The following is a 15,030-nucleotide window of genomic DNA, read 5'->3' on the forward strand; positions in this document are numbered from 1 at the left end:
ATTTTTATGTGCTTTCGAACTGCTAGGTTGGCAGAAGCTGGGACGAGTAACAGGTGCTCACTCTGTTACACGGCGCTCGGGATTCGACCCGCCAAACTGCCAACCTTCTGATCGACAAGCTCAGCGTCCTAACCCACTGAGCCACCGCATCCCACCGCGTCTATTACCATACCATGGGTGTAATACCCTGATCAGTATGTAGAAGTGTTGGGAGAAATAAAGGATTTACATATATACTCTTTGAGCCCAACCTCCCCATCACCCCAAAAAGCCTCATCTGATTATTTCCATTTGAAACATTTATTTTTGGAAATACATATTAAACACTATTATTTATACAAAACAAGACTAAATTTATCATAATGCATACTGTTCTCAAAAAGGCCATTTTTCAATCATTTGGATGAACTTTTTTGGTTTTTACTCGGTAAACACTCCTCCAAACATACAATATAAAAGGAGAAAGAAAGCTTGTTTTAGTCCTGCTTTTGCTGGCTGAAATACTGGCAAACATGGTATGATGATACAACTACTTTTAATTTTTGTTTTACTGAAATGCATGGAAATGGGGTGTGGAGACTTTCTCCATTTCTTAGTTACCGATTTCATAAACACTTGAAATATATATATTTATATATATTCTAGATAATGCACAATTTTTATTTTGCTAAAATATAGCAAGTCAGCAAGTAAAAAAAAATATTTTTCCTCAGCTTAACACAGCTCAGTAAAGTTTTTTCCATTTTCCTTTTCTTTTGGCTTGGGAGGGACAACTTAAACGTTAAAAAGGGCAGTTTAAATTGACTTGCAATAACAAATATGTAACAGCCTCAGAGCAAAGAGTACTTGAAGACATATTCACCATGGGCAGGGATGACAAACAGACAAGAAACACATCTCCTGAACGTTTGGATTCAGGGGAAAAAACCTCTGCCCTGGTGAGGAAGGACGCAGTAATGGCTCACAAGAGGTCTTAGAATACGCTTAGAAGACCTGCACGAGGATAAATTCATCTACTGGCATCCTACAGCTGATATTTGATGTCTTATAGTGAGGCATTTCTGCCTGTTGAGAATGGCCCCATGGGTACCCAAATGAGCAACAGGAAATCAGAGCATTTAATGTTGGAGGAAGTCAAGAATCAACACATAGGCTGTTGTTTTAGAGTGTTCCACAAGAGGGCAGTATTGCTTTCTAGTTTGAAAAAGGAGCAATTTGGAGTCTTAACAGCATGTGGTCCTTCAGAGCTGGCTCTTTTGAGTCTGTTCAAACAAAACAATGCTATAACCTATGGACTTCTTGATTAATCATAAATACTGAGCAAAGCCTGGATCAAATTAGAATTCAGTTCTCACCCCATATTCATTGTTATCGAGAGGTTGCCTCCGCCAGCTTCCTCAAAGGAAAACCTTTCCCCCATTAGGAATATAGACATCCCTCTACTGCATAAGGACTGGTTGGAGAATGAGAATGAATTCTATATTAAAAGAACTTTTTCACTAACCTTCAGCATACAGTATGTGAGAGATTTTCATACAGCCTTTTACACAAAAGTCTTTCCTGTGTAATGGGTTGGACATTCAGCTTAATGGTTAAAATTGGGAAATCTGTGGTCTGAAACCCAACAAATCTGGATGGTACCAAGCGAGAAAAAAAATGCAGTGTGGCTTTTCAGACTGAGACGAACATCCTAGATGATATGACTATGGATGCATACCCGCAATGCTTTAGGCGTTAAGTTAAAAAGGTTACACTCAAAAACTTAACAATGAGATATGTTTAGCCTATCCAAATCTCAATAATGTCTTCGGTATTTTGAAGAACAAAGGAGCTAACACAACAACATTAATTACTGGGGTCTTCAAAGCATATCAGCTTTCACCATAGGAAAGCTTACACCAAAAGTGCTTGAACAAAAGTCTAAATCAAATGTATGATGAACCCCTTCACTTCTGGAAAGTCAATAGGTTTTGAGGTTTCAGGCCTGATGAAGGCAAAAATGGGATGAGGATGATGAAAAAGGTGCTTTTTTTTTAAAGTCAGGATGATCTACGTTTCCAAAGGGTGGCTTACTCTTAAAATAGAGTTGCCATATTATCCCAAAGCAGATCACCACATTTTATTGAATCTGCTAGCTCTTTATTATTGTTGTCATTTTAAGGGGAAAGGGAAAAGAAATCAGGCATGCTGGAATAAAAAATGTATAGTGCTGTGTAGAATTGTGCCATGCAACCATCATATATCTTTCTATCACTCTACCATGTCTTTGAAAATGTAACTAGTCATAACAAACTTCATCTGAAATGGATGGAGTTAGATACATAAAACAAAGAAAAAAGAAAGAAAAAAAACCCAACCCACCCATACTGGAAATAAAACAGAAAAAACTCCCTGTTCTTTCCAAGGTTTAGAAAACAATAAACTTTGGCACTAGATAAACCAAGTGGCTTGCAAAGATTTGTATGGATGAGAGGCACTGAAGCAGAAAAAGCAGAAATAGACTTTTTAAAATTATGTTCTACTCATAGTGAAGAAGAAGATCCCGTGGCACATTCATCCAGTCTATTTGCTAAAGAAAGCTGCCCTGTCCAGATCTGATTTTGCCCTTTCAACATTGTTCTGATATGCCGTTGCTTAATTGGGAATAATGCTGCATGGAGACAGTAAGAAATGCATAGCACCTTCTTTTCTTATTAACATAGCTATGCTTCATATTTACTAGACTGGGACAGTACTAGCAATCAATTCAAATAATTGGGCCAACGATACTTGGCTTAAACAACAGCACAGGAATCTATGAAAAAGACCTCTTGATTCCTGATTAACAACAACAACAAAAAAAAATATTGCTCATCTCAGTTTCAGGAAACTCAAATTACTATAATTGTTTGGGAATCTCTTCCTTAGCTGCAAGAAAGGAACATGGACCAGTCCTGGTCAAGAACCTACGCTAAAGTGGTCACCATACTATCAAAACTCAAGAAAAGCCCTACCTGTAGAGAGTTTATCCTGAATCTGCTGTCCCTAATAATAATTCATTACTATATCCTAAAAGGAAGGACAGGAGAGATGTTTCACATCACAGAGGCTGGAAAAGAGCAAGATACGATGTTTGTTATGGAAAGCACTGTTATTTGGTCAATTAACATCAGCAGCCTGGACACCATTGGCAAAGAGGAGAAAAGGACAATGGCACCAGCAAAGGATTTACAGGATCAAGTGGGGTGGGACAGGGAAGGGAGAGGGGCAACTACAGAGCATTACATTTCATTGGCCACCAGTTCTTCCTTGTCAACCACACCATTGGAGAGCGCATTCTGGCTTTCGTTTAAACGCTTAACTCTGTAGGCTTCAAAATGGATGCTGCTAGTAATGTCTTTGATGTTCTGCATGTGTGTCCTAGGAAGAAGAGAAGAGAATATTTTTAAAATAAAGCAAAAGAAGAGAAGGATCTTTAGGTCTAAAGTTGTAGGTAAAACTAACAGCAATTTTATACTAGAATGTAGAAGAAGTTCTATAATACAATAGCAAAGCATTTTACCATATCCAAGTTTGAATCTTGCCATTTTCAGGAGATAGGAAGATTAGATGTGGCAAATTTTGCTGTTTCTTAACATTGGCAAGATTGCAATAAATCAACAAATGGTCTGATACTTTTGCAAATTTGATTTGTCCACACACTATATTAAATCATGGTTTAAGCAAGGTTTATTGAATAAACTACTGGGTAGCAGGACTTAAGCCATGGATGAGAAACAAAAACAGGCAGACTACGCATGCAAAGCCAAATCCCACTTCAGTATCTTGAGTTACATGCACCATCTCCAACAATAGTAGGAACAAAATCAGACTGGAGGGTCCCTGAAGATGAGATCTATAAAATGGTGCAATCTCCCTCATAATCCCAGTCTGAAAAGTAAATTGCCTTTGAAGCATCCAAATTGCCTCTTAGGACATTAACACCAACCTGATCAGGAGATCTCTCAAGTAAGCAAACTCGCAGTGTGTTGTATTCTCAACTGTCAAGGCAGAAAATGGAACAAACAATTAGCATAAACTCATACCTGCTGAATTCCAGAGCAAGGCAGGGTTCAAAACGCCATTCAGTTCATAAAGAATATGCAGCTCTAAGCATAGTGCAGTTCCCTAATTCTAATGGGCTAAAATAGCTGGAAGGATTTCTTTGATAGTGTCCAATTATATTGTCTTACAATTGACTGTACCTCTCGCTATTCCTCTGGATGACATGTTTCCAAAATCACTTTATCACACACTTTGGCCTTCCAACACCCTCACAATTTACATGAGGCACAAGAACTGGCCACAGGGTGGAAGCAGAAGGCTTAAAATAACTTTCCTTTCCCCCCCCCCCGCCCCCTTTCAAGAAAAAGTACTTTATTTCAGTGCCAGGTTGCTTGTCCATTCCAGTCCTCTGACGCAAATAAATCCTTTTTTCCAGCTCAACTTTTAACACTTGGGGCTCCTTCACAGGATTTTAAAAATAAACATCCAGACTTTGTAGCAGAAGCAATATATATTGACACAGAAATGCCAACAGTATCTACAGCAACTGTTGGAAAAGCTTCTGCCATTCCTGATCATCTACACAGGCTTAGATATATTTAGCAAACATGCTTCTGCAATCCTGTACTCTCAAAACTGTTTCGAGGAAGATGGAAGATTATTATGATCTCAAAGATTCAGGGAGAATTAAAACATAGACATTTGAGTTACAACTGTAATGAAGCCTGTCCATCATAGTTGTAACTTGTGGTGGTTATAAAATGGATCCACTCATGTTACCGACCTGATTTTTTAACAACCTTTTTTTGCACAGGTTGTTAAGCAAATCAATTCATTTGCTGAAAAATGGAAGTAAATGCTGATTTGGGGCAAAATGCTCATAAGATGCAATCACATGACCACAGGATGCACCAGGTGGCTTAAATGCAGCCCACATGCTGAACACCTGGACTACAGTCATGTGACTATGTTGGAGGGCTCTGATCATTGGAACTTCAAATCTGGGTCCTAAGTACCACTAAGCTAGGTCCTTTGGAACAAAGAATGGAATAACTGTAATAATGTTTACTGTCAATAATAAGAGAGCAAAAGGTAAGGGATGCTACTCCGAAACATCTTCAACTCATTTGATTCCACAGCTGCCAGTTTTAATGCATTAAAATCTCTACAGGGCATGAATTAAATCCTACTTATGCATGGCTGATAGTCCATGTGGTGCTTTGCCGTATAGAAGGAGAGGTCCATGCCATGAAAAGTTAGCAATTTAAAATTCAGCAGAAGGGAAACAGAGGGAAGGGAGGGAAGGGGGGTGATGGAAGAATGAATCTGGGATTGTTGAGTGTTGCATGTGCTTAAGCTCAGGGACAGTAAGGTATGGCAAGTCTTCACATAAAATGTAAGCAGGGAGAGAGAAGAAAGAAGGGAGAAAGGATTGGAAGAAAGGGTATCACACAGATGCCCTGGGAAACAACCGCAGGCATCTCTGCTCTTTTAATAATTATACTTGCTATTCTGCTTGCTCTTTAAATTTATAGAGTCTTTCACAGCATAATTGTGTTCTCCCCTGAATGCAACAATTTATATTACAACTTGGTTTTAAATTGCTAAGATTTAGCTAAGTAACAGCAAGAGAATGGATATAATTGTTTGTATACATCCAGAATGATTGCCACTTGCAGTTAACATATGTTGATCAAGTTACAACCCATAACTATCTTTCCTCTAGTCTCCAAAGACTGCTGCTACTGCTCAGTGATCAGTCACAAGAAGACCCCTGAACTTTCAGAAAGCCTCAGGATGCTGCCTCATTTCACGCTGTCATGAAGCCATTTTCCTTCAACAGTTTTGGACCAGGTTGGGATTCTGGAAGTGTCCCTTTTGCATATTGTATTTCCTCAACTTCTCAAGGCTGAGAAATTGGGTGGAGATATAGAATGAAACATGAGGTAGTGGAGCTTTCTGATGAAGCTACAAATCAAAGCTGTTTTCTCCTACTCTGGCAATTCTTAATCCCTTTTCAAGCAATCACTGAACAACCTAACCCACAAAACACGATTCTTATTCTTCCCAGCAGAGGGCAGCAGAGCACACAGTCTTGTAAAAATTCTCTCTCTCTCTCTCTCTCTCTCTCTCTCTCTCTCTCTCTCTCTCTCTCTCTCTCTCTCTCTCTCTCTCTCTCTCTCTCTCTCTCTCTCTCTCTCTCTCTCACACACACACACACACACACACACACACACACAGAGAGAGAGAGAGAGAGAGAAGAGAGAGAGAGAGAGAGAGAGAGAGAGAAGAGAGAGAGAGCAATCTTCGCACATTCAAGATGTTACTTTAGCAAATTGAAAGTCACAATAACGGTAAGAAAACAACAAACAGGAAATCTTACCTTCGATTGTGCCCCATTTTGTTTTCCTTCCCAGAATTCGTCTTCCATTAATCTGGTATTCTTGGTCACTGCCCACCACAGCAAATGGAATCATTTCCTACAGTGAAATGTTTGGGTCAGAATGGAAAGTGAAACAATCTGGCAATTTTTTTCATTCTGTTAAACAATGCATATATTAAACAATTAAAACACATGTCTTTATGTCCGTCCCCTACTTTATTTCTGAAATGTCTTAGATTTGGTCTAGTCCTTATACCAGAGTTGTCCTACATTTTAGGATTAACAAAAGCCCAGATTAAAGAAAGTAAGAGTCAAATTAAATATAAGGAGGTTTTATTTCAAGAAACTGTACTTTTTTTGATGAAGTACTGATGGAGAATGGTAAATTCTAGACTTTCAGAGAAAAAGCTCTTATTGTGAATAAATTAATGAGTCTTCTTTCACCTGCAGTGGTTCACCATCTACTTCCTAATTTAAAGTTACGTGTTGTTTTTAATTTGATACTATTTGTATGGTTTAATCCCAATTACATATTGGGACGTTGTACACCAGTCACCGAGTCAGTTGATCGGGCAGCCCCACAGTCATGTAAATAAATAAACCAATAAAAAAACCTTAGATGATCCCCCAAGGTAGAGGGCAGAGGGAATAACTATGAAGGACAGGAAGAAGAACCACTGCTATCAAGGAAACAGTCAGAGAAAAGTAACCTGAAGCCAGACCAAGAATGTTATTTGAGTAAACCTCTTAGAAAAACCCCTCCCTACATCACCCAAAGATAAAAGAAAGGAGGGAGGGAGAGGGAAAACACATTATAGCTTTGCAATATAAGTAGTAGTCATCTACATGGCATTGATTTGCTAATTTGGTCTGCTTTGGAAGGTTGTCATCCTCTCAGCAAAAATTGTGAACATCTCTTCTAAGAACTTCCCTGATGCTCATTTTAGTGTTTTTCAATGCATCCCTAACTGAACGATTCCTTAAATCAACATCAGTTTTACATCAAACTTAAAGAAATAAACTAACTTGCAGATTTTTAAGAATGCTTCAGAAATTTAATAGTCTGAAATAATTTAAATCATTGAGAAGAATTCTTGGAGCTGAAAGTCTGCTGTAAATCTCTGAACATAAACAAAATGTGTAATAAAAGAGATCTACACACTTACTCTAAATTTTTCATTTATTAATCGGTCTTCAGAATCCTCATCAAACTGTTTCTGGGGATATACATCTATGCCATTAGCAAGGAGATCTGCTGTAATCTAAGAACAAAAAAACAAAACAGTGAACATAATAAGACAGTGATTAGACAGATATACAGGTGAAACTCGAAAAATTAGAATATCGTGCAAAAGTTCATTTTAAAAGGGGAAACTAATATATGAGATACACTCATTACATGCAAAGCAAGATAGTTCAAGCCGTGATTTGTCATAATTGTGATGATTATGGTGTACAACTCATGAAAACCCCAAATCCACAATCTCAGAAAATTAGAATATTACATGCAATCAATAAAAGAAGGAGTGTACATAGAACAAGATCGGACCTCTGAAAAGTATAAGCATGCATATGTACTCAGTACTTGGTTTGGGCCCCTTTTGCAGCAATTACTGCCTCAATGCGGCGTGGCATGGAAGCTATCAGCCTGGGGCACTGCTGAGGTGTTATGGAAGGCCAGGATGCTTCCCTTCCACATAACTTTCTATTAATGTGCTTTGATACAGCACTTTGGGAACATCCCAACTTCTTTTGCAATTACCTTTTGAGGCTTTCCCTCCTTATGGAGGGTGTCAATGATGGTTTTCTGCACAACTGTCAGGTCAGCAGTCTTCCCCATGATTGTGATTCCTACTGAACCAGACTGAGAGACCATTTAAAGGCTCAGGAACCCTTTGCAGGTGTTATGGCTTAATTAGCTGATTAGAGTGGGACACTTTGAGCCTAGAATATTGCACCTTTTCACAATATTCTAATTTACTGAGATTGTGGATTTGGGGTTTTCATGAGCTGTAAACCATAATCATCACAATTATGACAAATCACAGCTTGAACTATCTTGCTTTGCATGTAATGAGTCTATCTCATATATTACTTTCCCCCTTTTAAGTTGCATTACTGAAATAAATAAACTTTTGCACGATATTCTAATTTTTCAAGTTTCACCTGTAGCAGTAAAAGGTTTTTATTGAAAGAGCTATACATATTTGGTCACTTTCTTATCACCCACAGTGAACGTGCAAAGTACGGACTAAGGCAACTTTGCTGAATTTAAGAAAGTGTAAATTTAAACAATGTTTGAATAGCCTGGGATGTCTGAATACACTGCCATCCACGAAAGGGATACAGACTGGAGTAAAGACACCAACCAGTCAACCATTATCATATGTGAATACAGTTAACTAGATAAACACTGGAATGAAACACCCAATAGTCATGGGGATCTCGGTATGTCTCTTGGATTTAGGTTGTTGTTGTGATTCAGGGTCAGCCTGTGGGTTCGGCAGTTGGGTCGGATGAATCAGAGGAGGAGGAGGGGGGTGTTGGAGACCTTGCTGAGGATAGTAGTGAGGCTCCGCAGAGCCCTCAGCCAGGCCCCTCCCATCTGGTCACGACGCAGACCCAGCTGTGTGAGCCTGACAGCGTGGATGAAGATGACCCACAGCTGGCCCCATTCAAGGACGCCCGACACAGGAGGCAGTCAATCAGGAGTAAACAGAGGAAGGCAATGGGGCACCTAGGAAGGAGGCAGAGAGAAGCCATGCCCTGAACTGTTTAAAAGGGGAATGCATGGGAGGGCTGGTTTGCTGAAGGCAACCGTTTGAATAGCTCCTGTTTCATGGTTCGTGTTTGCTCTCTTTGCTCTGTTTTATGTTAATAAATTTGGCAGGCTTAGTTCCAGCCTCTTGCCGTTTTGTAAAAGGGGTTGTCCCTGCCTTTTCTGCAGGGCCAGTAGTAGGCTGGTACAGAACAGTTGTTTAAAGCAGCATCAGACAGTTCTTGTGCACTAAGATGATAATACACGATGGCTTTTAAGCCACCCGCTCAAAAACATCAGTGTTGGGAAACTGGCCCAAAGACTCAACTTTCTCCTGCAAGACGACAAAATGTATTTCATCTGTAGGCTGGTCCAAAATGAGAATAACTTCCTTTAGGCTGTCAAGTCAAGGGACAAAATACTGAAAAGTAGCCAAGTTATTTTTGGCATCTGTGGCAGAAGCCAGCAGCCATCTTTTTTTCCACGTTCATAAGAAAAATGCAACAATTAAACAAATAAGAAGCCCTTTAACAGCACTAAACAGTAGAGCCATTAATGGTAGGGTCAAAACAAAGCAAATGAAGACAGACAGGCTGGTTAACATCAGCCGGATGAAAGCAGAGATATATATCCTTTCAAATAGGGCCAGGCATGTGGGTGGTACAGTTAAGCAATGAGAAAAGCTACTGACTATTCTTGAGTCACACATAGTAAGTTTGTCTTTTCAAAGCAAGTCTGTTTTAAAAATCCACCTGCAGCAAGATATGCAACCAGGAAGGGTCCACTGAGTCTATTTCCCCACCCTGAAGACAAAGCAAGACAAGAGAAACACATACAGTGTCTAGGTATTGATCAAAGGCTTTTCCTCTTATCAGATTAGATTGCTCCAAACTGTGGCCCAAGGACTGTGCTGGGTCCACAAGATAGAGTAGGACAGCAGTAGGCAATGTCAGCTCTTTTATGACTCATGGACTTTAACTCCCAGAATTCCTGAGTCAGGAATTCTGGGAGTTGAAGTCCATGAGTCATAAAAGAGCCAAGGTTGCCTACCCCTGACATAGGAGAAGAAGAAAAAAAAGACTTAGAAAAAATCGAGAAGGGCCCTGTCCAGTCCCATCCCATCCTGCTTACCCTTTGCTTGAAGGCGTCCCTCTCCTCCAGGGTTAATGTGTCTGCTTTGGCGATGACAGGCACAATGTTAACAACTTTGCTCAAGCGTCTCATGAATTCAATGTCAAGCGGCCGCAGGCTGAAAACAAGATAGAGAAGAGATTTCTTAAACAAGACCAGGAAAGTAGAATCCTTCTAGTCCCAGGAGCACAAAAATGTCAGAAAGAAATGGCTCCCTTGCCCTAGGACACTTAAAAAAAAGGTGTGTGTGTGTGTGGGGGGGGAAAGGGTGAAAAGTCAGCAAGCAGGTTTAAATGTCAACACAGCCATTCATGTTTCTGATCCATCCACTCAATGTATACAGTCAGACCACAAGGTCTCACAAAGTCATGGAGATGCCTAAGGAAAACTCACAACCAGTGTGACAGCAGTAGTCTATGTTTGTCCAGAACTGATATCCAGGGGCAAGCTGCCTAGGACACTGAAATACTTGTATCTTGATTAAAAAATTATCCTGGCAGCAATGTATTTGGTAAATGTCTTCAATCCCATTTTAAAGTTGTCTACATCAGAAGCCAGAGTGATATATTGTTAACTCTCGCAGCCTAACTCATTGCAACAATTTAACAAGTCAAATCAAACAGTGAGTCCTTGATGCTGGCCTCAACTCTTTAGAATTAAAAAAAAACAATTTTACTTTAGCTATGTCCCCTTGTAACCCAGGTCACATCTGTACTCTGTGAATATTTCAAATACATTTCAAATATAAATACCAGCAAAAATAGAAGGCAGACCATTCTTCTTTGCTTTGTGTTGTGACTTTTATAGTGTGGTTCCCCGCTCAAAAATCAGATACAGAAATGCACACAATTCCATGCAAAAGGAATTTTCTTAAAAAAATGTTTTTAATATGTGCAAATGTACCGTAGTTTCCGGCATATAAGACTACTTTTTAACCCATGAAAATCTTCTCAAAAGTCAGGGGTCGTCTTATACGCCGGGTGCTGAAAATTTAGGGACAGGGCTGGCTGGAAAACCTGGAGCGGATCTTCCATTTAGTCTGCGCAGGGAAAGCGGGACCAATTGGAGAAGAAGCTGCAGTCTGTGATTTTTTACAGGCTGGGGTCTGGGCGTCTTTTCTTCTAAAGTTGAAGAGCAGCTGTAGTATATCCCAACTTGAAAGGCAGGTGGGGAAGGCAGCAGCAGAGCAGTGGCTTAGCTCTAAGGACACATTTGACTCAGGAACTGGGCGGGCTGGCTGGAAAACCTGGAGCGGATCTCCCATTTGGTCTTTTTTTTTTAAAAAAAAAATCCCATTTATATCCTGCCCTTCTCCGAAGACTCAGGGTGGCTTACAATTTAAAGCACAAATCAATGTGCTTAGCAATAGCCTTCATTCTGTGTATATGCCTGTTTATTAGGGCTTTCACCCCCCCAAGCAGCATTATTACAAAGTCAGCTTATTGCCCCCAACAATCTGGGTCCTCATTTTACCTACCTTGGAAGGATGGAAAGCTGAGTCAACCTTGAGCCTGGTGGGATGCGAACCTGCACTAATGCAGGCAGCTGGTGTTACTTCAGGCTCTGCGCAGGGAAAGCTTTAGAGTGAATTAGGAAAAGTGAAAAAGTGAATTAGGAAAATAGGGAACGGTTGCTGGAATTGGGTATGTGTAGCTTAACGAAGAGAAGGGTGAGGGGTGACATGATAGCAGTGATCCAATATCTCAGGGGCTGCCACAAAGCAGAGGGAGCCAAGCTATTCTCCAAAGCACCTGAAAGCAGGACAAGAAGCAATGGATGGAAACTAGTCAAGGAGAGAAGCAACCTAGAACTAAGGAGAAACTTCCTGACAGTTAGAACAATTAACCAGTGGAACAACCTGCCTCCAGAAGTGGTGAATGCTCCAACACTGGAAGTTTTTAAGAAGAGACTGGACAGCCATTTGTCTGAAATGGTATAGGGTTTCCTGCCTTAGCAGGGGGTTGGACTAGATGACCTCCAAGGTCCCCTCCAACTACTTCTTCTTCTTCTTCTTCTTCTTCTTCTTCTTCTTCTTCTTCTTCTTCTTCTTCTTCTTATTATTATTATTATTATTATTATTATTATTATTATTATTATTATTATTATTATTATTATTTAATCCACTTGCACTGTTTTGTTTACATGTTTGATGACAAACAGCCTTATGCTTATAAGTGACAGTTTTCCTACTAAGCACCTGCATGTCATAAGCATTTGAATTACAATTACCATATTAAAATAAAATCTGATGTTTTTTAATTTTTATTTGGTGTGCGTTGGAAGAGGGGTAGTCTTATACGGCGAGTATAGCCCAAACCCTATAATTTAACAGGAAATGTAGGGGGTCGTCTTATACGCCCAGTCGTCTTATACGCCGGAAAATACGGTATACGGAGTTGGATGTAACAGTTATGGTTTAATAAAATATGGAAACTGGCAAACCCAAGCCAATCCTTAGTTTGCAGTAATTTAGGCCTAGTGAAATGAGAGCTTAACTTCTGGCTAGAAGGCTTATGCTATTTTCTTCAAAACAATGGGCTTGCCTTCTGGTGGATGGCAGATCTAAATCCCACCTGTTTCTTTTTCCCTCACAAAAAAGGACAACATATACATTTCACTTAGCTGCTCACCCATTCCTGCATTTGTTTTTCTTTCTTGACCAGGTAATCTTGGCCAAGGAAGGTTGCTGTGTTCGACTAGGCCGTGAGGCTATTAAGTTATGTTCTACTAGGCTAGATTAGAGCTATGATGGCGCAGTGGTTAGAATGCAGTATTGCAGGGTAACTCTGCCGACTGCCAGCAGTTCGATCCTTACCGGCTCAAGTTTGACTCAGCCTTCCATCCTTCCAAGGTGGGTAAAATGAAGTCTCAGATTGTTGGGGGCCATAGGCTGACTCTGTAAACTGCTTAGAGGGCTGTAAAGCACTGTGAAGCGGTGTATAAGTCTAAGTTCTATTGCTATTAGGATACATTTTATACAAGGGCAAGCAGGGGAGGCAGAGAGGTTGGAAAAACAGTATACTCCAGAGAAGCAGCTGGGGGGTGGGGTGGGGAGCACTTGGGTCTAGTGCAGAGGTAGGCAACCTTGGCTCTTTTATGACTCATGGACTTCAACTCCCAGAATTCCTGAGCCAGCATGGCTGGCTCAGGAATTCTGGGAGTTGAAGCCCACGAGTCATAAAAGAGCCAAGGTTGCCTACACCAGGTCTAGTGATTAAGGTGCCAGGCTTGAAATCTTGAGACTGTGAGTTCTAGTCCCATCTTAAACATGAAAGCCAGTTGGGTAACTTTGGGCCAATCATTCTCAGCTCATAGGGTTGTGGTGGTGGTGAAAAGAGGAGTATGTTTGCTGTCTGGAGTAATTTATAAAAGTAATAGGAAGAATAAAAACAATCTAAATTATTATATATTCCGACTTCAGTCCATCCAATTGCAGACAGAGAAAGATGGAGCCAGTTTCTCGTGGAAGTACACCAAATCACTTACCTCTTGCAAAGAATGCTTTCAAAAACTTTGAGAGGCTTAAAGTTCCAACCTAGCTGTACTTGGCTTTAATTAACCAAGTAGCAGCTATTCTGCCAAGTGGTTTTCAGGTATTTTGTATTGTAACAATTGCTTTCTCCCCTGAGAAACATGTTCTGAAAGGTGGGTTGTGAATCTCCTCAGTAAAATAACTAACTAAAAATGTTAGGAAACTCCTTTTTGCATTCTGCTATCTATGACAGAGCTTCCAGCCCAACTGCTGTGATCTATAAAGAAAGCTGTGGGCATCCTTATTGATTTCAGAATTAATCACAGTGATAGCTAGAAAATATATATTAAGATCCACTCTCTTGGGCCACAAATGCTCTTGGTTAAGCTGATTGCTGGCTCTTTAAGAACATGCATGAAATTCCACAAAGTAAACAGTGACAGTGTTTCATCTCTTGCCAATAAGCAGCTTTCTAGTCCTTGCTGGGTCAAAAGAGAAATCTGCATGGGGATGCCAGGATGCTAATGAAATGGCAGTGACTGGTGAAATAAGATTCCATCAGTATAATGAATTTAGATTACGCTCATGGACAATTACATCTTCAGTTCAACTACACAGATCACTTGCTTGTTCCTGACCTAGAACAGGAGCTGGGATGAGTTTCTGGCAAAATTACTTGTGTTCATTCCAAGTTAGAAACCCAGAAACAGAAGTGCTAAGTGTAACATCTAGCAATGTTTGATGGGAAAACTTAATCCCAAGGAAGCAAATAGAATCCTTTGGGAGATGAGCTCTGCCTTGTAGGCTTGATCCCTACATTGCCAGGGAGATGATAGGAAACGGGGTTTGGGTGGTTATAAAACCTTATTATGGGAGGGTGGAGATGTCAATATACTTGAAAAAGGCTTTGGTGCAATATTCTTTAAGGAACTGCCTCTGGATCCAGCTATATTGAACTACTACCACCCAATATCTAACTTCACTTCTGAGGAAAAGTTAGTGATAGGGTGATGGACCATCAACTGCAAAGGACTCTTGAAGAAATGGATGATCAGAACTTTTCCAATCTCGATTCAAGCACGGGAGGGAAACTGCTCTTGCTGATAACACATGGTAGATCTTAGATGAAAGATGCATATTCCAGCCTTCAATGATATTAACTATGGTAACTTTTCAAATTAGCAATGAGGCCTATGAATTGAAAAGCAGTTTTGGGGTGGTTCATTGACTAAGTGTGTGGGCCCAATCAGTGTGTATGGGAGA

The 15,030-nt window shown here is 40.2% G+C and overlaps 1 protein-coding gene across 4 annotated transcripts in view; it reads right to left on the reverse strand.

Moving 5' to 3' along the window:
- Window positions 1–276: 276 nt before the first annotated feature.
- SEPTIN9 (septin 9) overlaps window positions 277–15,030 on the reverse strand; it is a 299,259-nt gene continuing 284,505 nt past the window's right edge. For 3 of the 4 annotated variants that reach the window (XM_081319516.1, XM_081319518.1, XM_081319517.1), the window contains 5 exons: window positions 10,296–10,413; window positions 7,573–7,668; window positions 6,407–6,503; window positions 3,968–4,019; window positions 277–3,399 (listed from right to left, as the gene is read on the reverse strand). In XM_081319516.1, the coding sequence (XP_081175642.1) occupies window positions 3,261–3,399; window positions 3,968–4,019; window positions 6,407–6,503; window positions 7,573–7,668; window positions 10,296–10,413 (502 nt within the window). In that variant the 3' untranslated portion in view covers window positions 277–3,260. The remainder of the gene's footprint in view (window positions 3,400–3,967; window positions 4,020–6,406; window positions 6,504–7,572; window positions 7,669–10,295; window positions 10,414–15,030) is intronic. The other variant, XR_014025332.1, reaches the window with a different exon arrangement.

This window comes from Vipera berus (genome assembly GCF_964194415.1).
Source record: "Vipera berus genome assembly, chromosome: 2".
Classification (NCBI taxonomy): Eukaryota; Metazoa; Chordata; class Lepidosauria; order Squamata; family Viperidae; genus Vipera; species Vipera berus.